Source organism: Callionymus lyra, chromosome 16 (genome assembly GCF_982586985.1).
Source record: "Callionymus lyra chromosome 16, fCalLyr1.hap1.1, whole genome shotgun sequence".
NCBI classification, from domain to species: domain Eukaryota; kingdom Metazoa; phylum Chordata; class Actinopteri; order Syngnathiformes; family Callionymidae; genus Callionymus; species Callionymus lyra.
In genome coordinates, this window is record NC_141833.1 from 16,690,204 (window position 1) to 16,716,294 (window position 26,091).

General features: G+C 36.3%; 1 protein-coding gene across 1 annotated transcript; it reads right to left on the reverse strand.

Annotated features, from left to right (window-relative positions):
• Nucleotides 1-426: 426 nt before the first annotated feature.
• On the reverse strand, nt 427-24,207 carry LOC148063968 (uncharacterized). The gene is made up of 4 exons (XM_087811514.1): nt 24,150-24,207; nt 23,060-23,162; nt 620-1,204; nt 427-563 (listed from the first exon to the last, which is right to left on the reverse strand). Exons 2-4 carry the CDS (start codon nt 23,132-23,134, stop codon nt 456-458), a joined length of 768 nt encoding a protein of 255 aa, XP_087667640.1. The 5' UTR covers nt 23,135-23,162; nt 24,150-24,207; the 3' UTR covers nt 427-455.
• Nucleotides 24,208-26,091: the final 1,884 nt, after the last annotated feature.

Below are 26,091 nucleotides of genomic sequence, written 5' to 3' on the forward strand. Positions count from 1 at the left end.
TACATTGTTTATTCTTTAAATAAAAATCTAAGATAAGATATATTTTTTTATATTCATTTTTGTTTATGCTAAAAGAAATGATTTTGTTTCCTAATCTTTATGTTTTTTGTTTTTCTTTTGCAAAATATTTGCAAAAATGAAAATATTCGTGATTTTTTTTCTTTTCAATTCATTTTGACAATTAGGTAGATTTTAATTTTGTTTTAATTTAAAAATCTTTCATTCATTTGTCACGGTTCATTTTCAATATCGAATAAAATGATTTTAAACAACAATAATTTCAAAAATATTCTATATTCAATTTTTAGATTTATTTTAAATATTTAAAAAAACAAATGTTTCTTATAAATGTAGAACTTTTTTCCTTGAGGATCTATTTTCTTTATTTCCTCATGTTTGTTCATGTTGTCGACATGTTTTCTTCTACTGCGTCGACTCAAAACTTAAAGAGTGGTTCAAGCCTGTTCTATTTTCCGAAGCCGTCTCTTCCTGCGGTTGTTCTTCTTCAGGTCGGGGTCTGGAGGTTGAGGCTCCTCCTCCGTCTTGGTCTGCAGCACCACCCTCTGCAAGAGAAGAACACGTTGGACTCTGACCAGCAGGTAAGTCCGGACAGGTCTACCTGAAGCTGGTCCAGCTCAGCGGTCAGGATCTTCAGCTCATCCTCGGTGTGGTTCAGGTGCTCCCTCCACTGGTCCAGGAGACTCTTGTCCTCCCCCATCTTCACCTGCCAGCGCTTCTCCTTCTGGACCATGTCCTGCTTGTAGAGCTGCTCCAGGTTCTTCTGCATCATCAGGTCCATGTGGTTCTGCTCCTCGTCCTGTCGGGCCTTCGCCAGCTGGTCCAGCTTGTCGTGGAGCAGAAGGACCTCCTCCCTCAGGGTCTTGTTCTGGGCCAGGCTCTGCTCCAGGGCGTGGTCCGCCTCCTGGTTCTTCTGGCCGGCCTGCTTCAGCTCCAGCTCCTTCTGGGCCAGCATGGTCAGGATGTCGATGTTGGCCGCCGTCCGGCTCAGACTCCTCCGGCCCTCCAGCCTCTTGAGTAGTCGGACCTCCTCCTTCTCTGGGACCACCTCCGAGTCCAGGCCCTGGTTCTCAGGCTCCGCCCACTCGGGCGTCTTGGTGCTGAAACAGTCCTTCAGAAACTGGATCTCCTTGAGGGTCTGGTTCACCGTGTCTTTGTTGGGACTCAGCAAGCTCTTCAGTGGTTCCTGAAGCATGAATCATTAACCAGAGACTCATTAACCAGAGACTCATTCAAGCAAAGATTCAGTAACCCACGACTCACATGTCACGACTCATTTAACCAAAAACTCAAAACCAGACACTGACTTAAGTACAGACTCATTAACTCCTGACTCATTTAACCAAAAACTCAAAACCAGACACTGACTTAAGTACAGACTCGTTAACTCCTGACTCATTTAGGTAAAGACTCAAAACCAGACACTCCCTTAAGTACAGACTCGTTAACTCCTGACTCATTTAAGTAAAGACTCAAAACCAGACACTCCCTTAAGTACAGACTCGTTAACTCCTGACTCATTTAAGTAAAGACTCAAAACCAGACACTGACTTAAGTACAGACTCGTTAACTCCTGACTCTTATAAGTAAAGACTCAAAACCAAAGACTCACTTAAGTACAGACTCGTTAACTTCTGACTCATTTAGGTAAAGACTCAAAACCAGACACTGACTTAAGTACAGACTCGTTAACTCCTGACTCATTTAAGTAAAGACTCAAAACAAGACACTGACTTAAGTACAGACTCATTAACTCCTGACTCATTTAAGTAAAGACTCAAAACCAGACACTCCCTTAAGTACAGACTCGTTAACTCCTGACTCATTTAAGTAAAGACTCAAAACCAGACACTGACTTAAGTACAGACTCGTTAACTCCTGACTCTTATAAGTAAAGACTCAAAACCAAAGACTCACTGAAGGAAGACTTATTAACTCCAAGCTCATTAACCCGACTCAATTAAGTAAAAACCAGGCACTCACTAAAGTATAAACTCATTAACATCTGACTCACTAATCAGATTAATTTAATTTAAGACTCATAACCAAAAGGCCACTTAAATACAGACTCATTAACCAGACTCATTAAAGTAAATATCAGAGACTCACTAAAAAGTAACCCATGACTCATTCACAGCAAAAGCATTATCTATAGAGTCATTAACCAGATTATCTTAAAAAAGACTCAATCAAACACTGACTCAACTAGAACCCATAACCAGACACTTGCTAGAGAACCGACTCAATAACTACAGACTCATTAACAGGAATTCAAGTGAAGACTCAAAACCTGACGCTCACTTAAGTATTGACTCATAATCTTGCACTCACTAAATTATAGACTCATTAACCCCTGACTCATTAACCACTGACCCATCACTGACCGACTCTTCAACGATGCGACACACAAACGAGTCTCACGAGTCACTTCTCACCAGAGCTGGATCGTCCGCCGTGGTCATGATTCAATACGTATCGTCGTCAGATTTGTGACTCGACTCAAACACTTGATTCTTATAATGACCGAAGAGTCGCCTTTGTGACGTCGCTGATGACGCCGTCGTTGAGAAACACGTGGGAACGCTTTTATCTCGAAGTCTTGTCCCGCTGTGATGATGTCATCAGACGAGGACGGACGGTAACGATTGTCAGCAGCGACGATGGATCCTTTATCTGAGTCGCAAATGAGCCGATCCAAATGTTCAGAGGGAAAACAAATCTGTGAGGACACCTGTGAGTCACCCATATAGAGACTCATTAACCAAAGACCCATTAAGCCACAGACTCGTTAACCACATACTCATTTAGCCACTGACTCGTTAAGGTAGAACTTATTAAGCTACAGACTCTTTAACCACATATTTGTTAACCACTGACTCATTGAGTCATTAACTCCAAGACTTGTTAACCACAGACTTATTTAGACAAAGACCTGTTTAAAAAAAATAAATTAAACACAGACTTATTAAAACTCTGACTCTTGACCAAAGACTCATTACGTCACAGACTCGTTGACCACAGACTCATTGACACAAAGACTTGTTAGCCAAAGAGTCATTGACACAAAGACTTGTTAGCCAAAGAGTCATTGACACAAAGACTTGTTAGCCAAAGAGTCATTGACACAAAGACTTGTTAGCCAAAGAGTCATTGACACAAAGACTTGTTAGCCAAAGAGTCATTGACACAAAGACTTGTTAGCCAAAGAGTCATTGACACAAAGACTTGTTAGCCAAAGAGTCATTGACACAAAGACTTGTTAGCCAAGGAGTCATTAACACAAAGACTTGTTAGCCAAAGAGTCATTGACACAAAGACTTGTTAGCCAAAGAGTCATTGACACAAAGACTTGTTAGCCAAAGAGTCATTGACACAAAGACTTGTTAGCCAAAGAGTCATTGACACAAAGACTTGTTAGTCAAAGAGTCATTGACACAAAGACTTGTTAGCCAAAGAGTCATTGACACAAAGACTTGTTAGCCAAAGAGTCATTGACACAAAGACTTGTTAGCCAAAGAGTCATTGACACAAAGACTTGTTAGCCAAAGAGTCATTGACACAAAGACTTGTTAGCCAAAGAGTCATTGACACAAAGACTTGTTAGCCAAAGAGTCATTGACACAAAGACTTGTTAGCCAAAGAGTCATTGACACAAAGACTTGTTAGCCAAAGAGTCATTGACACAAAGACTTGTTAGCCAAAGAGTCATTGACACAAAGACTTGTTAGCCAAAGAGTCATTGACACAAAGACTTGTTAGCCAAAGAGTCATTGACAAAAAGACTTGTTAGCCAAAGAGTCATTGACACAAAGACTTGTTAGCCAAAGAGTCATTGACACAAAGACTTGTTAGCCAAAGAGTCATTGACAGAAAGACTTGTTAGCCAAAGAGTCATTGACACAAAGACTTGTTAGCCAAAGAGTCATTAACACAAAGACTTGTTAGCCAAAGAGTCATTGACACAAAGACTTGTTAGCCAAAGAGTCATTGACACAAAGACTTGTTAGCCAAAGAGTCATTGACACAAAGACTTGTTAGCCAAAGAGTCATTAACACAAAGACTTGTTAGCCAAAGAGTCATTGACACAAAGACTTGTTAGCCAAAGAGTCATTGACACAAAGACTTGTTAGCCAAAGAGTCATTGACACAAAGACTTGTTAGCCAAAGAGTCATTGACACAAAGTCTTGTTAGCCAAAGAGTCATTGACACAAAGACTTGTTAACCAAAGAGTCATTGACACAAAGACTTGTTAGCCAAAGAGTCATTGACACAAAGACTTGTTAGCCAAAGAGTCATTGACACAAAGACTTGTTAGCCAAAGAGTCATTGACACAAAGACTTGTTAGCCAAAGAGTCATTGACACAAAGACTTGTTAGCCACATACCGGTTTAAAAAAACTTGTTAAACACAGACTCATTAACCCTGAGATTAATTAACCATATACTTATTAAGTCACAGACTCGTTAACCACAGACTCATCGAAAAAAAAAAATTGTTTAACACAGACTAATTAAAACTCTGACTCTTGACCAAAGAATCATTCATTTACAAACTCGTTAACCACAAACTCATTAACAAAGACTCATAAACCACAGATCTGTTTAAAAAAAACTCATTAAACACAGACTCATTGACTCATTAAGACCAATACTTAATAACAACAAACTCATTAAGATACAGACTCATTAACCCAGAGATTAATTAACCATATACTTATTAAGTCACAGACTCGTTTACTACAGACTCATCAACACAAAGACTTGTTAACCACAAACTCATTAACACAAAGACTTGTTAACCACAAACTCATTAACACAAAGACTTGTTAACCACAAACTCATTAACACAAAGACTTGTTAACCACAAACTCATTAACACAAAAACTTGTTAACCACAAACTCATTAACACAAAAACTTGTTAACCACAAACTCATTAACACAAAAACTTGTTAACCACAAACTCATTAACACAAAAACTTGTTAACCACAAACTCATTAACACAAAGACTTGTTAACCACAAACTCATTAACACAAAGACTTGTTAACCACAAACTCATTAACACAAAAACTTGTTAACCACAAACTCATTAACACAAAAACTTGTTAACCACAAACTCATTAACACAAAGACATCGTTAACCACAAACTCATTAACACAAAGACTTGTTAACCACAAACTCATTAACACAAAAACGTGTTAACCACAAACTCATTAACACAAAGACTTGTTAACCACAAACTCATTAACACAAAGACTTGTTAACCACAAACTCATTAACACAAAAACTTGTTAACCACAAACTCATTAACACAAAAACTTGTTAACCACAAACTCATTAACACAAAGACATCATTAACCACAAACTCATTAACACAAAGAATTGTTAACCACAAACTCATTAACACAAAAACTTGTTAACCACAAACTCATTAACACAAAGACTTGTTAACCACAAACTCATTAACACAAAGACTTGTTAACCACAAACTCATTAACACAAAGACTTGTTAACCACAAACTCATTAACACAAAGACTTGTTAACCACAAACTCATTAACACAAAGACATCGTTAACCACAAACTCATTAACACAAAAACTTGTTAACCACAAACTCATTAACACAAAGACTTGTAAACCACAAACTCATTAACACAAAGACTTGTTAACCACAAACTCATTAACACAAAGACTTGTTAACCACAAACTCATTAACACAAAGACTTGTTAACCACAAACTCATTAACACAAAGACTTGTTAACCACAAACTCATTAACACAAAGACTTGTTAACCACAAACTCATTAACACAAAGACATCGTTAACCACAAACTCATTAACACAAAAACTTGTTAACCACAAACTCATTAACACAAAGACTTGTTAACCACAAACTCATTAACACAAAAACTTGTTAACCACAAACTCATTAACACAAAAACTTGTTAACCACAAACTCATTAACACAAAAACTTGTTAACCACAAACTCATTAACACAAAGACTTGTAAACCACAAACTCATTAACACAAAGACTTGTTAACCACAAACTCATTAACACAAAGACTTGTTAACCACAAACTCATTAACACAAAGACTTGTTAACCACAAACTCATTAACACAAAGACTTGTTAACCACAAACTCATTAACACAAAGACTTGTTAACCACAAACTCATTAACACAAAGACATCGTTAACCACAAACTCATTAACACAAAAACTTGTTAACCACAAACTCATTAACACAAAGACTTGTTAACCACAAACTCATTAACACAAAAACTTGTTAACCACAAACTCATTAACACAAAAACTTGTTAACCACAAACTCATTAACACAAAAACTTGTTAACCACAAACTCATTAACACAAAGACTTGTAAACCACAAACTCATTAACACAAAGACTTGTTAACCACAAACTCATTAACACAAAGACTTGTTAACCACAAACTCATTAACACAAAGACTTGTTAACCACAAACTCATTAACACAAAGACTTGTTAACCACAAACTCATTAACACAAAGACTTGTTAACCACAAACTCATTAACACAAAGACATCGTTAACCACAAACTCATTAACACAAAAACTTGTTAACCACAAACTCATTAACACAAAGACTTGTTAACCACAAACTCATTAACACAAAAACTTGTTAACCACAAACTCATTAACACAAAAACTTGTTAACCACAAACTCATTAACACAAAAACGTGTTAACCACAAACTCATTAACACAAAAACTTGTTAACCACAAACTCATTAACACAAAAACTTGTTAACCACAAACTCATTAACACAAAAACTTGTTAACCACAAACTCATTAACACAAAAACTTGTTAACCACAAACTCATTAACACAAAGACTTGTAAACCACAAACTCATTAACACAAAGACTTGTTAACCACAAACTCATTAACACAAAGACTTGTTAACCACAAACTCATTAACACAAAGACTTGTTAACCACAAACTCATTAACACAAAGACTTGTTAACCACAAACTCATTAACACAAAGACTTGTTAACCACAAACTCATTAACACAAAGACATCGTTAACCACAAACTCATTAACACAAAAACTTGTTAACCACAAACTCATTAACACAAAGACTTGTTAACCACAAACTCATTAACACAAAAACTTGTTAACCACAAACTCATTAACACAAAAACTTGTTAACCACAAACTCATTAACACAAAAACTTGTTAACCACAGACCTGTTTAAAAAAACTCATTAAACACAGACTCATTAACCCTGAGATTAATTAACCATATACTTATTAAGTCACTCGTTAACTACAGACTCATCAACACAAAGACTTGTTAACCACAAAATCATTAACTAAAGACACCCCTAAAGACCCTTAACCAAAGACTGAGCTCGGGACTCGTTGACCACAGACTCATACTGACTCATACTGACTCGTACATGAGCTTCACCAGCAGCTTTGACTCTTAACTGAGAGAATCTGCGTCTTCAAAAAGACTCACTGAGTCTAATCCTCTCGCGGGTGTTTGACAAGCGTGTCCGGATCACAAAGGTCTGCATCAGATCCTGCTGAGCCGCCTCAGAACCAGCTCAGCCTCAGGAGCCTCAGGATGGAAGAGACTCAGTGGGAGGATCAGAGACTCGTTCCTTCAACACCAGAGTTTAAACTCTGTAGCCTGAAGATTGACGTTCCTGGATCTTTACGTTTGTGTCGCATTGATTTATAGAAGCAACTGAGCAATGAAACCACAGCAGCGTCAGGAAATAAAACATGATGACAAACATGAAGGAGTGACCATGACATCTGGGCTTCGACTCACTTGACGAATCTGACTCACTTGCCTGAAGAATGATGCACATGAGTCATCTATGAAGGACTCATTATGATACAGACTCACTAAGATACAGACTTATTAAGATATAGACTCACTAAGTTACCGACTTTTGACCAAAGACTCATTGAGACACAGACTTCTTAATTAACAGACTCATTAACCAAAGACTCATTAAGTTACAGACTCGTTAACCAAAGACTCATTAAGATACAGAGTCTCTAAGATACATACTTATTACGATACGGACTCATTACGATACAGACTCATTACGATACAGACTCATAAAGATAAAGACTCATTAAGTAAAAGACTCATTAAGTAAAAGACTCATTAAGATACAGACTCTTTAAGATATAGACTCACTAAATTACAGACTTTTGACCAAAGACTTAAGTAACAGACTCGTTAACCACAAACGTATAAAGGTGCAGACTTGTTAACCAAAAAACTATTAAGTCAAAGAATCGTTAACCAAAGACTCATTAAGTACATGCTCGTTAAGCACAAATGTATTAAACTGCAGACTCGTTAACCAAAAGACGCATAGAGTGAAAGAATCGTTAACCAAAGACTCATTAAGACACAGACGTGTTAACCAAAGACTCATTTAGAAGATGCTCGTTAAGCCCAAACGTATTAAGCTGCAGACTCGTTAACCAAAGACTCATTTAGACACAGACCTGTTAACCGAAGACTCATTAAGCTACAACCTTGTAAACCAAAGAATCATCAAGAAACAGAATCATTAACCAAAATGTAATTAAGGAAGACAAAGACTTGTTTACCACAACCTCATTAAGTTACACACTCATTAACCAAGGACTCATTAAGATTTATAATCAATAACTACAGATTAATTAAGCCAAAGTTATTAAGATACAGTCTCATTAACCACCGGCTCTTTTTCCGCAGAAATGATCGGAGCTGTTACGTGAATATACGTTCCGGCGCCTGCATCGACTCCAAACAGGAGGACAGGAACAAAACAGGAAGTCACAATTTTTTACAAAATAAAAGCAAATCTATCTGGTAAAGACACATTTCTCTGGATTCTTATCCACCAGGGAAGAAAAAAACAAGTGTCATAAACGCCTCATGTCTTCTCCTCGCCGCTGGTCTGCAGGGATGATTGCCCCCCCCCCCTGGTATTCAGCTCCTCTCCGGCCTCGGCTCTTTGTGTCGCCGCTGATAACACGAGCTAATATTGGCTGCATGGGAACGCCACGCCGCGCTCTTTCTCTCCACGACGGCGGGAATCAGCGGCTTTTGTTCGCGGACAAAAAAGAAGATGTTGTCCGAACGGGAATCGCGGGACGTTCACACGTCAACCATTACGCCGGTTAATGGCGGCACTTCAAAAAAACCACATGTCTTTGGGATTCCTCTGCGAAACTCTGGTTTCCTCCCGCAGTCCCAAAAACAACAACAAATGACTGGCTTTGAGCGTCGATCGACCAAAGTGGTGATGCGTTCAGGGACCGAACCGCCTTGAAGAAGGTGGTTTGGAAGTCAACACTATTGATTCCCGTCATTAGGAAGAGTTTTAAATTTCCCTCAGCACCTAAACGCATCATCGCTGAATTGAAAGTGTTTGTACTGTATTGATATTTCACAACACTGTGTGATTTATTTGCTTTCAAAGTGTGTATTAAATAAAATAATTTATTTACAATTATATGCATATATTCACAGCATTTGTTCAGTTATGTGTTGCGACTTCTGGCCACTAGATGGCAGCAGCCATTACATCCTTCACAGCTTAAGGAACAATAAAATCGAAAAGCGAGATTGACTGAGGACGAGAGGATAAAGTGGACTACAGCAGCTTTTAAAGTTGAGATTTGGACGTATTTTGGTTTCAAACCAAATAAAAGCAGTTACAACTGAGGACGAGAGGATACAGAGGCTCCAGCAGATTTTAAAGCTGATGTTTGGACATAATTTAGTTTTAAACCAAATAAAAGCAGTGATAACTGAGGACGAGAGGATACAGTGATTCCAGCAGATTTTAAAGCTGATGTTTAGACATATTTTAGTTTAAAACCAAATAAAAGCAGTCACAACTGAGGACGAGAGGATACAGTTACTCCAGCAGCTTTAAAAGCTGATGTTTGGACATATTTTAGTTTAAAAAAAAATAAGAGTAGTTACAACTGAGGATGAAAGGATACAGAGACTCCAGCAGCTTTTAAAGCTGATATTTGGAAGTATCTTGGGTTCAAACCAAATAAAAGCAGTTACAACTGAGGACGAGAGGATACAGTGACTCCAGCAGCTTTTAAAGCTGATGTTTGGACATATATTGGTTTGACAACAAATGAAAGCAGTTACAACTTCGTCAAGAGTCATGTGGTCTGTAAATACTGCAACACCAGAGTCAAGTACTCGACAATACTACACATATATCGTCGTTACTACAGTATCACGAAATATCATATCGTTGCCGCTGTATCACGACACATATCGTATATATCGCCAGATTCCCGCTAACACACTAGGGAGCGACTCCATGAACCGCGGGTCATGTTCGCGTCCGAGGGCTGCTCTGGACTCGACTCACGTCTCCCGGAGGAAACTTCTTCGCCGGCGACGTTCGCCGCCTCAGACAGAAGTCGAGGAACTTGTCAGGAGCGATCAGGCGAGACGATGCAAGAGGACACGGACACGGCGGCGCAGCTTAACCGAGTGTTAAACTCAACAAGCTCGTGTGTTTGTGGCTGACAGTCGTCGTGTGAGCAGTAATAACGTCTGCGTCACTGTTGCTCATCATCACCTGAGGAGCAACAGTGACGGCAGTTCAATGTTCAACCTTTATTCTTTACCTACAGTGATCGAAGTATTGTTACATACTTATCAATAACAATTCTATTTATTTAGGGCTATAGGTGAATAATATTGTAAATAAATTATGTTTAAACAATGTTTTTAAATAAATACAAATACACAATGGTTACCATTAAATTAACCAACAAAAGACTCATTAAGATACAGAAACATTAAGATACAGAAACATTAAGATACTTAGAGACATACTCACTATGATACTGACTCACTAAGATACAGACTCATCAAGGCACAGACTCATTAAGATACAGACTCATTAGGATACAGACTTACTGAGGTACAGACTCATTGAGATACAGACTCATTGAGATACAGACTCACTAAGATACAGACTCATTAAGATACAGACTCATTAAGATACAGACTCACTAAAATACAGACTAATTAAGATACATACTTATTAAGATACAGACTCACTGAGATACAGACTCACTAAGATACAGACTCACTAGGATACAGACTCATCAAGGCACAGACTCATTAAGATACAGACTCATTGAGATACAGACTCACTAAGATACAGACTCACTAAGATACATACTCACCAAGATACTGACTCATCAAGGCACAGACTCATTAAGATACAGACCCATTAGGATACAGACTTACTGAGGTACAGACTCATTGAGATATAGACTCATTCAGATACAGACTCACTAAGATACAGTCCCATTAAGATACAGACTCATTAAGATACAGACTCATTAAGATACAGACTCACTAAGATACAGACTCACTAAGATACATACTCACCAAGATACTGACTCATCAAGGCACAGACTCATTAAGATACAGACCCATTAGGATACAGACTTACTGAGGTACAGACTCCTTGAGATACAGACTCATTGAGATACAGACTCATTCAGATACAGCCTCACTAAGATACAGTCTCATTAAGATACAGACTCATTAAGATACAGACTCATTAAGATACAGACTCACTAAGATACAGACTCACTAAGATACATACTCACCAAGATACTGACTCATCAAGGCACAGACTCATTAAGATACAGACTCATTAAGATACAGACTCACTAAAATACAGACTCATTAAGATACAGACTCACTAAAATACAGACTCACTAAGATACATACTCACCAAGATACTGACTCATCAAGGCACAGACTCATTAAGGTACAGACTCATTAGGGTACAGACTTACTGAGGTACAGACTCATTGAGATACAGACTCATTGAGATACAGACTCACTAAGATACAGCCTCATTAAGATACAGACTCATTAAGATACAGACTCATTAAGATACAGACTCACTAAGATACAGACTCACTAAGATACAGACTCACCAAGATACTGACTCATCAAGGTACAGACTCATTAAGATACAGACTCATTGAGATACAGACTCACTAAGATACAGACTCACTATGATACTGACTCATTAAGATACAGACTCACTAAGATACAGACTCACTAAGATACATACTCACCAAGATACTGACTCATCAAGGCACAGACTCATTAAGATACAGACTCATTAGGATACAGACTTACTGAGGAACAGACTCATTGAGATACAGACTCATTGAGATACAGACTCACTAAGATACAGACTCATTAAGATACAGTCTCACTAAAATACAGACTCATTAAGATACAGACTCACTAAAATACAGACTCATTAAGATACAGACTCACCAAAAATACAGACTCATTGAGATACAGACTCACTAAGATACAGACTCATTAAGATACAGACTCATTAAGATACAGACTCACTAAAATACCGACTCATTAAGATACAGACTCACCAAAAATACAGACTCATTGAGATACAGACTCACTAAGATACAGACTCATTAAGATACAGTCTCATTAAAATACAGACTCATTAAGATACAGACTCACCAAAAATACAGACTCATTGAGATACAGACTCACTAAGATACAGACTCATTAAGATACAGACTCATTAAGATACAGACTCACTAAAATACAGACTCATTAAGATACAGACTCACCAAAAATACAGACTCATTGAGATACAGACTCACTAAGATACAGACTCATTAAGATACAGACTCACTAAGATACAGACTCACTAAGATACATACTCACCAAGATACTGACTCATCAAGGCACAGACTCATTAAGATACAGACTCATTAAGATACAGACTCACTAAAATACAGACTCATTAAGATACAGTCTCATTAAGATACAGACTCATTAAGATACAGACTCATTAGGATACAGACTTACTGAGGTACAGACTCATTCAGATACAGACTCACTAAGATACAGTCCCATTAAGATACAGACTCATTAAGATACAGACTCATTAAGATACAGACTCATTAAGATACAGACTCACTAAGATACAGACTCACTAAGATACATACTCACCAAGATACTGACTCATCAAGGCACAGACTCATTAAGATACAGACTCATTAAGATACAGACTCACTAAAATACAGACTCATTAAGATACAGACTCACTAAAATACAGACTCACTAAGATACATACTCACCAAGATACTGACTCATCAAGGCACAGACTCATTAAGGTACAGACTCATTAGGGTACAGACTTACTGAGGTACAGACTCATTGAGATACAGACTCATTGAGATACAGACTCACTAAGATACAGCCTCATTAAGATACAGACTCATTAAGATACAGACTCATTAAGATACAGACTCACTAAGATACAGACTCACTAAGATACAGACTCACCAAGATACTGACTCATCAAGGTACAGACTCATTAAGATACAGACTCATTGAGATACAGACTCACTAAGATACAGACTCACTATGATACTGACTCATTAAGATACAGACTCACTAAGATACAGACTCACTAAGATACATACTCACCAAGATACTGACTCATCAAGGCACAGACTCATTAAGATACAGACTCATTAGGATACAGACTTACTGAGGAACAGACTCATTGAGATACAGACTCATTGAGATACAGACTCACTAAGATACAGACTCATTAAGATACAGTCTCACTAAAATACAGACTCATTAAGATACAGACTCACTAAAATACAGACTCATTAAGATACAGACTCACCAAAAATACAGACTCATTGAGATACAGACTCACTAAGATACAGACTCATTAAGATACAGACTCATTAAGATACAGACTCACTAAAATACCGACTCATTAAGATACAGACTCACCAAAAATACAGACTCATTGAGATACAGACTCACTAAGATACAGACTCATTAAGATACAGTCTCATTAAAATACAGACTCATTAAGATACAGACTCACCAAAAATACAGACTCATTGAGATACAGACTCACTAAGATACAGACTCATTAAGATACAGACTCATTAAGATACAGACTCACTAAAATACAGACTCATTAAGATACAGACTCACCAAAAATACAGACTCATTGAGATACAGACTCACTAAGATACAGACTCATTAAGATACAGACTCACTAAGATACAGACTCACTAAGATACATACTCACCAAGATACTGACTCATCAAGGCACAGACTCATTAAGATACAGACTCATTAAGATACAGACTCACTAAAATACAGACTCATTAAGATACAGTCTCATTAAGATACAGACTCATTAAGATACAGACTCATTAGGATACAGACTTACTGAGGTACAGACTCATTCAGATACAGACTCACTAAGATACAGTCCCATTAAGATACAGACTCATTAAGATACAGACTCATTAAGATACAGACTCATTCAGATACAGACTCATTCAGATACAGACTCACTAAGATACAGTCCCATTAAGATACAGACTCATTAAGATACAGACTCATTAAGATACAGACTCACTAAGATACAGACTCACTAAGATACATACTCACCAAGATACTGACTCATCGAAGCACAGACTCATTAAGATACAGACCCATTAGGATACAGACTTACTGAGGTACAGACTCCTTGAGATACAGACTCATTGAGATACAGACTCATTGAGATACAGACTCACTAAGATACAGTCTCATTAAGATACAGACTCATTAAGATACAGACTCATTAAGATACAGACTCACTAAGATACAGACTCACTAAGATACATACTCACCAAGATACTGACTCATCAAGGCACAGACTCATTAAGATACAGACTCATTAAGATACAGACTCACTAAAATACAGACTCATTAAGATACAGACTCACTAAAATACAGACTCACTAAGATACATACTCACCAAGATACTGACTCATCAAGGCACAGACTCATTAAGATACAGACTCATTAGGATACAGACTTACTGAGGTACAGACTCATTGAGATACAGACTCATTGAGATACAGACTCACTAAGATACAGCCTCATTAAGATACAGACTCATTAAGATACAGACTCATTAAGATACAGACTCACTAAGATACAGACTCACTAAGATACAGACTCACCAAGATACTGACTCATCAAGGCACAGACTCATTAAGATACAGACTCATTGAGATACAGACTCACTAAAATACAGTCTCATTAAGATACAGACTCATTAAGATACAGACTCATTAAAATACAGACTCATTAAGATACAGACTCATTGAGATACAGACTCACTAAAATACAGTCTCATTAAGATACAGACTCACTAAAATACAGTCTCATTAAGATACAGACTCACTAAAATACAGACTCATTAAGATACAGACTCATTGAGATACAGACTCACTAAAATACAGACTCATTAAGATACAGACTCACTAAGATACAGACTCATTAAGATCGAACTCATTAAGATAAAGAATTATTAAAATACACACTCATTAAGATACAGACTCACTAAGATACAGACTCACTAAAATACAGTCTCATTAAGATACAGACTCACTAAAATACAGACTCATTAAGATACAGACTCATTGAGATACAGACTCACTAAAATACAGACTCATTAAGATACAGACTCACTAAAATACAGACTCACTAAAATACAGACTCATTAAGATACAGACTCACTAAGATACAGACTCACTAAAATACAGACTCATTAAGATACAGACTCACTAAAATACAGACTCATTAAGATAAAGACTCATTAAGATACAGACTCATTAAGATACAGACTCATTGAGATACAGACTCACTAAGATACAGACTCATTGAGATACAGACTCATTGAGATACAGACTCACTAAGATACAGCCTCATTAAGATACAGACTCATTAAGATACAGACTCATTAAGATACAGACTCACTAATATACAGACTCACTAAGATACAGACTCATTAAGATACAGACTCACTAAGATACAGACTCACTAAGATACATACTCACCAAGATACTGACTCATCAAGGCACAGACTCATTAAGATACAGACTCATTAGGATACAGACTTACTGAGGAACAGACTCATTGAGATACAGACTCATTGAGATACAGACTCACTAAGATACAGACTCACTAAAATACAGACTCATTAAGATACAGACTCACCAAAAATACAGACTCATTGAGATACAGACTCACTAAGATACAGACTCATTAAGATACAGTCTCACTAAAATACAGACTCATTAAGATACAGACTCACTAAAATACAGACTCATTAAGATACAGACTCACCAAAAATACAGACTCATTGAGATACAGACTCACTAAGATACAGACTCATTAAGATACAGACTCATTAAGATACAGACTCACTAAAATACAGACTCATTAAGATACAGACTCACCAAAAATACAGACTCATTGAGATACAGACTCACTAAGATACAGACTAATTAAGATACAGTCTCACTAAAATACAGACTCATTAAGATACAGACTCACCAAAAATACAGACTCATTGAGATACAGACTCACTAAGATACAGACTCATTAAGATACAGACTCATTAAGATACAGACTCACTAAAATACAGACTCATTAAGATACAGACTCACCAAAAATACAGACTCATTGAGATACAGACTCACTAAGATACAGACTCATTAAGATACAGACTCACCAAAAATACAGACTCATTGAGATACAGACTCACTAAGATACAGACTCATTAAGATACAGTCTCACTAAAATACAGACTCATTAAGATACAGACTCACTAAAATACAGACTCATTGAGATACAGACTCACTAAAATACAGTCTCATTAAGATACAGACTCACTAAAATACAGACTCATTAAGATACAGACTCACTAAAATACAGACTCATTAAGATACAGACTCATTGAGATACAGACTCATTAAGATACAGACTCATTGAGATACAGACTCACTAAAATACAGTCTCATTAAGATACAGACTCACTAAAATACAGTCTCATTAAGATACAGACTCACTAAAATACAGACTCATTAAGATACAGACTCATTGAGATACAGACTCACTAAAATACAGACTCACTAAAATACAGACTCACTAAAATACAGACTCATTAAGATACAGACTCACTAAGATACAGACTCACTAAAATACAGACTCATTAAGATACAGACTCACTAAGATACAGACTCATTAAGATAAAGACTCATTAAGATACAGACTCATTAAGATACAGACTCATTGAGATACAGACTCACTAAGATACAGACTCACTAAAATACAGACTCATTGAGATACAGACTCACTAAGATACAGACTCATTGAGATACAGACTCACTAAAATACAGACTCATTAAGATACAGACTCATTAAGATACAGACTCACTAAAATACAGACTCATTAAGATACAGACTCACTAAAATACAGACTCATTAAGATACAGACTCACTAAAATACAGACTCATTAAGATACAGACTCACTAAAATACAGACTCATTAAGATACAGACTCACTAAAATACAGACTCATTAAGATACAGACTCACTAAAATACAGACTCATTAAGATACAGACTCATTGAGATACAGACTCACTAAAATACAGTCTCATTAAGATACAGACTCACTAAAATACAGACTCATTAAGATACAGACTCACTAAAATACAGACTCATTAAGATACAGACTCACTAAAATACAGACTCATTAAGATACAGACTCACTAAAATACAGACTCATTAAGATACAGACTCATTGAGATACAGACTCACTAAAATACAGTCTCATTAAGATACAGACTCACTAAAATACAGACTCATTAAGATACAGACTCACTAAATGACAGACTCATTAAGATACAGACTCACTAAAATACAGACTCACTAAAATACAGACTCATTAAGATACAGACTCACTAAGATACAGACTCACTAAAATACAGACTCATTAAGATACAGACTCACTAAGATACAGACTCGTTAAGATCGAACTCATTAAGATAAAGAATTATTAAAATACACACTCATTAAGATAAAGACTCATTAAGATACAGACTCATTAAGATACAGACTCATTGAGATACAGACTCACTAAGATACAGACTCACTAAAATACAGACTCATTGAGATACAGACTCACTAAGATACAGACTCATTGAGATACAGACTCACTAAAATACAGACTCATTAAGATACAGACTCACTAAAATACAGACTCATTAAGATACAGACTCATTGAGATACATACTCACTAAAATACAGTCTCATTAAGATACAGACTCATTAAGATACAGACTCATTAAGATACAGACTCACTAAAATACAGTCTCATTAAGATACAGACTCACTAAAATACAGACTCATTAAGATACAGACTCACTAAAATACAGACTCATTAAGATACAGACTCATTAAGATACAGACTCATTAAGATACAGACTCACTAAAATACAGACTCATTAAGATACAGACTCACTAAAATACAGACTCATTAAGATACAGACTCACTAAAATACAGACTCATTAAGATACAGACTCATTGAGATACAGACTCACTAAAATACAGTCTCATTAAGATACAGACTCACTAAAATACAGACTCATTAAGATACAGACTCATTAAAATACAGACTCATTAAGATACAGACTCATTGAGATACAGACTCACTAAAATACAGTCTCATTAAGATACAGACTCACTAAAATACAGTCTCATTAAGATACAGACTCACTAAAATACAGACTCATTAAGATACAGACTCATTGAGATACAGACTCACTAAAATACAGACTCATTAAGATACAGACTCACTAAAATACAGACTCACTAAAATACAGACTCATTAAGATACAGACTCACTAAAATACAGACTCATTAAGATACAGACTCACTAAGATACAGACTCATTAAGATCGAACTCATTAAGATAAAGAATTATTAAAATACACACTCATTAAGATACAGACTCACTAAGATACAGACTCACTAAAATACAGTCTCATTAAGATACAGACTCACTAAAATACAGACTCATTAAGATACAGACTCATTGAGATACAGACTCACTAAAATAGAGACTCATTAAGATACAGACTCACTAAAATACAGACTCACTAAAATACAGACTCATTAAGATACAGACTCACTAAGATACACACTCATTAAGATACAGACTCACTAAGATACAGACTCACTAAAATACAGACTCATTAAGATACAGACTCACTAAGATACAGACTCATTAAGATCGAACTCATTAAGATAAAGAATTATTAAAATACACACTCATTAAGATACAGACTCACTAAGATACAGACTCACTAAAATACAGTCTCATTAAGATACAGACTCACTAAAATACAGACTCATTAAGATACAGACTCATTGCGATACAGACTCACTAAAATACAGACTCATTAAGATACAGACTCACTAAAATACAGACTCACTAAAATACAGACTCATTAAGATACAGACTCACTAAGATACAGACTCACTAAAATACAGACTCATTAAGATACAGACTCACTAAGATACAGACACATTAAGATAAAGACTCATTAAGATACAGACTCATTAAGATACAGACTCATTGAGATACAGATTCATTGAGATACAGACTCACTAAGATACAGACTCACTAAAATACAGACTCATTGAGATACAGACTCATTGAGATACAGACTCACTAAAATACAGACTCATTAAGATACAGACTCATTAAGATACAGACTCACTAAAATACAGACTCATTAAGATACAGACTCACTAAAATACAGACTCATTAAGATACAGACTCACTAAAATACAGACTCATTAAGATACAGACTCACTAAAATACAGACTCATTAAGATACAGACTCATTGAGATACAGACTCACTAAAATACAGTCTCATTAAGATACAGACTCACTAAAACACAGACTCATTAAGATACAGACTCATTGAGATACAGACTCACTAAAATACAGTCTCATTAAGATACAGACTCACTAAAATACAGACTCATTAAGATACAGACTCACTAAATTACAGACTCATTAAGATACAGACTCACTAAAATACAGACTCACTAAAATACAGACTCATTAAGATACAGACTCACTAAGATACAGACTCACTAAAATACAGACTCATTAAGATACAGACTCACTAAGATACAGACTCATTAAGATCGAACTCATTAAGATAAAGAATTATTAAAATACACACTCATTAAGATAAAGACTCATTAAGATACAGACTCATTAAGATACAGACTCATTGAGATACAGACTCACTAAGATACAGACTCACTAAAATACAGACTCATTGAGATACAGACTCACTAAGATACAGACTCATTGAGATACAGACTCACTAAAATACAGACTCATTAAGATACAGACTCATTAAGATACAGACCCACTAAAATACAGGCTCATTAAGATACAGATTCACTAAAATACAGACTCATTAAGATACAGACTCACTAAAATACAGACTCATTAAGATACAGACTCACTAAAATACAGACTCATTAAGATACAGACTCACTAAAGTACAGACTCATTAAGATACAGACTCACTAAAATACAGACTCATTAAGATACAGACTCACTAAAATACAGACTCATTAAGATACAGACTCAATAAAACACAGACTCATTAAGATACAGACTCATTGAGATACAGACTCACTAAAATACAGTCTCATTAAGATACAGACTCACTAAAATACAGACTCATTAAGATACAGACTCACTAAATTACAGACTCATTAAGATACAGACTCACTAAAATACAGACTCACTAAAATACAGACTCATTAAGATACAGACTCACTAAGATACAGACTCACTAAAATACAGACTCATTAAGATACAGACTCACTAAGATACAGACTCATTAAGATCGAACTCATTAAGATAAAGAATTATTAAAATACACACTCATTAAGATAAAGACTCATTAAGATACAGACTCATTAAGATACAGACTCATTGAGATACAGACTCACTAAGATACAGACTCACTAAAATACAGACTCATTGAGATACAGACTCACTAAGATACAGACTCATTGAGATACAGACTCACTAAAATACAGACTCATTAAGATACAGACTCATTAAGATACAGACTCACTAAAATACAGACTCATTAAGATACAGATTCACTAAAATACAGACTCATTAAGATACAGACTCACTAAAATACAGACTCATTAAGATACAGACTCACTAAAATACAGACTCATTAAGATACAGACTCACTAAAGTACAGACTCATTAAGATACAGACTCACTAAAATACAGACTCATTAAGATACAGACTCACTAAAATACAGACTCATTAAGATACAGACTCACTAAAACACAGACTCATTAAGATACAGACTCATTGAGATACAGACTCACTAAAATACAGTCTCATTAAGATACAGACTCACTAAAATACAGACTCATTAAGATACAGACTCACTAAATTACAGACTCATTAAGATACAGACTCACTAAAATACAGACTCACTAAAATACAGACTCATTAAGATACAGACTCACTAAGATACAGACTCACTAAAATACAGACTCATTAAGATACAGACTCACTAAGATACAGACTCATTAAGATCGAACTCATTAAGATAAAGAATTATTAAAATACACACTCATTAAGATAAAGACTCATTAAGATACAGACTCATTAAGATACAGACTCATTGAGATACAGACTCACTAAGATACAGACTCACTAAAATACAGACTCATTGAGATACAGACTCACTAAGATACAGACTCATTGAGATACAGACTCACTAAAATACAGACTCATTAAGATACAGACTCATTAAGATACAGACTCACTAAAATACAGACTCATTAAGATACAGACTCACTAAAATACAGACTCATTAAGATACAGACTCACTAAAATACAGACTCATTAAGATACAGACTCACTAAAATACAGACTCATTGAGATACAGACTCACTAAAATACAGACTCATTGAGATACAGACTCACTAAAATACAGACTCATTAAGATACAGACTCACTAAAATACAGACTCATTAAGATACAGACTCACTAAAATACAGACTCATTAAGATACAGACTCACTAAAATACAGACTCATTAAGATACAGACTCACTAAAATACAGACTCACTAAAATACAGACTCATTAAGATACAGACTCACTAAGATACAGACTCACTAAAATACAGACTCATTAAGATACAGACTCACTAAAATACAGACTCACTAAAATACAGACTCATTAAGATACAGACTCACTAAGATACAGACTCACTAAAATACAGACTCATTAAGATACAGACTCACTAAAATACAGACTCATTAAGATACAGACTCACTAAAATACAGACTCATTAAGATACAGACTCACTAAAATACAGACTCATTAAGATACAGACTCACTAAAATACAGACTCACTAAAATACAGACTCATTAAGATACAGACTCACTAAGATACAGACTCACTAAAATACAGACTCATTAAGATACAGACTCACTAAGATACAGACTCATTGAGATACAGACTCATTAAGATACAGACTCACTAAGATAAAGACTCAAGATACAGAATCACAAATAAATAAAATAAATATTAAATGTGTTCATTAAACTTTTACTTCAAATGTTAGTTAAAAAAATATAATATAACATCTTTAAAGTCAAATAAGAAAAGAACGATTCAAATAAAACAAAATGACCTTTTTTTTTTTCTCCCGCGACTGTAGAATCATTTAAGCTTCAGGTGAACGACTGACGACACGAAGCTGCTGCGAGTCCAAAACAGTTGCTTCATCATCAGCAGAGGAACCGTGAAGGACTCGCCACACGACTCCTAATGAGCGGCGTTTACTCGGCGCTCGGTTATTAAAGACTGGATTGACCCTGTGACTCAACGACCCCGACTCCCTCGCGCTCTTCATTTTAATAAAACGCCAATTTAGCGTGTCAGCGAACACTGACGCCGGCGTGGAACCTCCTGAACCCAGACTTCCCTCTCGCATCTGTCGCCGCGGGACCTGAACATAATCCTCCGGCTTCGAGAGAACAACTTACAAGATCACGCTGTAGGCTGTCCCGGCGCGCCAGGGTCGCAGACACGGAAGACGCTCCAGTGATTGGATTCTTCATCTGTTTTTTTTATGAGTCGACCGTGAAGCTGTCAATCAAAGACGGAGAGATTCACTGAGAAACGTGTGTTGAAAAAAAAGATGACATTTTGAGCAGAAGATGAAACAAACTTGAATTTCTCTTGTCGTTAAAAAATAATGTTACTTTTTCATGCTAATGCTAATGCTAATGAGACATTAAGGTGTTGTCGTCACTTTAAGATGATATTCAGTTCTTACTTGTGTGTAGAAGACACTAACTTGTATGTAGAAGACACTAACTTGTGTGTAGAAGACACTAACTTGTGTGTAGAAGACACTAACTTGTATGTAGAAGACACTAACTTGTGTGTAGAAGACACTAACTTGTATGTAGAAGACACTAACTTGTGTGTAGAAGACACTAAATTGTGTGTAAAAGACACTAACTTGTGTGTAGTAGAAGACACTAAAATTGTGTGTAGAAGACACTAACTTGTGTGTAGTAGAAGACACTAAAATTGTGTGTAGAAGACACTCACTTGTGTGTAGAAGACACTAAATTGTGTGTAGAAGACACTAAATTGTGTGTAAAAGACACTAACTTGTGTGTAGTAGAAGACCCTAAAATTGTGTGTAGAAGACACTAAATTGTGTGTAGAAGACACTGACTTGTGTGTAGAAGACACTAAATTGTGTGTAAAAGACACTAACTTGTGTGTAGTAGAATACACTTAAAAATTGTGTGTAGAAGACACTAACTTGTGTGTAGAAGACACTAACTTGTGTGTAGAAGACACTAAATTGTGTGTAAAAGACACTGACTTGTGTGTAGAAGACACTAACTTGTGTGTAGAAGACACTAACTTGTGTGTAAAAGACACTAACTTGTGTGTAGAAGACACTAACTTGTGTGTAGAAGACACTAACTTGTGTGTAAAAGACACTAACTTGTGTGTAGAAGACACTAACTTGTGTGTAGAAGACACTAACTTGTGTGTAGTAGAAGACACTTGTGTGTAGTAGACAACACTAACTTGTGTGTAGAAGACACTAACTTGTGTGGAGAACACACTGACGTGTGTGTCTTGTTGTGCGACGACAGGATGCTTCAGCTGTCGTCCAGGTTGATTCTCTGCTCTCGTGTTCCTGCGGCTGCGAGCGAACGATAAAGTCTTGGAAGAGTCTCGTCTCCTCAGGATTCTATCAGGAGGTGCAGACAGAAGAGGTGATGGGTGAAGACAGAACCACCTCAGCCTCCTCAGAGTCCACTTCTGGTGCCGCAGATCTGGACCCGCTCGACCGGAGGCTCCAGTAAAGTCACTGGAGCGTCTTCGTGTGAAGACAAAACACACAATAAAACTTGAAAACACTATTTAGAAGCATGTTTCTAGCGTGTTCTTAACGCCACTAAAGTATTCCAGTATATTTTCACACTTGAACTGATAAAAAAGAACAAACGAGCAGCTTTTGAACAATCTGTCCAAAAGTTTTCCATCTGCAGCTGATAAAACTGCGACAGCTCGACGTCTCCAAGGTCGACTCGACAACAACAACAACAACAACAACAATGGAAGTGTTTGTGCATCAGTGGAGCGTATGTGAACATCTGTGTCTAAGAAACAACTTCAAGGGTTTCGCTGATGAGGAAAGAAGTTTTATCTCTGCTGTCTTGATCGTCTACTGTTAGCGAGCTAGCTCTGTAAACTGACATGTTGCTAGCATTAGCTCCTGCTTGTTAGCATGTTTTTGTAAGCATGAGCACATTGTCGTAAGCACCAGCACACAATTGTTAGCATTAGCACATGATTGTAAGCATTAGCACATGATTCTTAGCATCAGAAAATGATTTTTGGCAACAGAACATGGTGATTAGCATTAACATGTGATTGTTAGCATGTCTTTGTAAGCATGAGCACATTGTCGTAAGCATCAGCACACAATTGTTAGCATAAGCACATGATTGTTAGTGCTAGCACATGGATTTTAGCATCAGCCCATTATATTAAGCATCAGCAGATGATTCTTAGCATTAGCACATGATTTTTAGCATTAGAACCTGATTGTTAGCATGAGCAGATGATTGGTATCATTGGCACATGATTGTTAGCATTAGCACATGAGTGTTAGCATTAGTACATTATTGTGAGCATTAGCACATGATTGTAAGCATTAGCACATGATTGTTAGCATCAGAAAATGATTGTTGGCATCAGAACATGATTATTAGCATTAGCACAGGATTGTTAGCATTAGCACATGATTGTTAGCATGTCTTTGTAAGCATGAGTACTTTGTCGTAAGCATTAGCACACAATTGTTAGCATTAGCACATGATCATTAGTGTAAGCACATGGATGTTAGCATTAGCACATTATATTAAGCATCAGCAGATGATTGTTAGCATTAGCACATGAGTGTTAGCATTAGCACATTATTGTGATCATTAGCACATGAGTGTTAGCATTATTACATGATTGTTGACTTAAAATATATATTAGTCAAAAACCAATAGTCAAAATAAAAAACAATCAGTTCAAAATATTTTCTCGAGCTAATGTCACGATCATTTTTTTGTCTGCATTTATATGTTGACCATATGTCATATTTTTATTCCACTCAACTAATGATTTTCCTTTTCATGAAAATACTTAATTTTGATCGTTTTATTGAATTAAATTAACCTTTTCTCCTTTTCCTTCTATTTAAATTGATAAAATACGTCACACATTGTATTTAAAAAACACACTTTTATTTAAATAAACTGCCAAGAGGCAATTTTCCTTCACATGCCGTTTATCTCACTTAATTTCTTCGAAGCGTTTTTTACATTTTCTATTCCTTTTGTTCGCGACACTTACGACTTCAAGAATCTTCAAATCAAACTCGCGCTAAACCTCGTGATCTTCTCTAAACTCTCGACTCTAGTGAGTTTTCGACATGATTTTTTCAGCAGACGTTGACGGGTCTGACGCGGCGCCACTTACCGACTTTTATCCG

Coding starts and splice junctions, on each gene's coding strand:
- LOC148063968 (XM_087811514.1), bottom strand. CDS start 23,134: ATGAAGAATCCAATCACTGGAGCGTCTTCCGTGTCTGCGACCCTGGCG. Junction 1,205..23,059: donor ACAGCCTACAGCGTGATCTT/GTAAGTTGTTCT, acceptor TTCATGCTTCAG/GAACCACTGAAGAGCTTGCT. Junction 564..619: donor CTGAGCTGGACCAGCTTCAG/GTAGACCTGTCC, acceptor CTTCTCTTGCAG/AGGGTGGTGCTGCAGACCAA.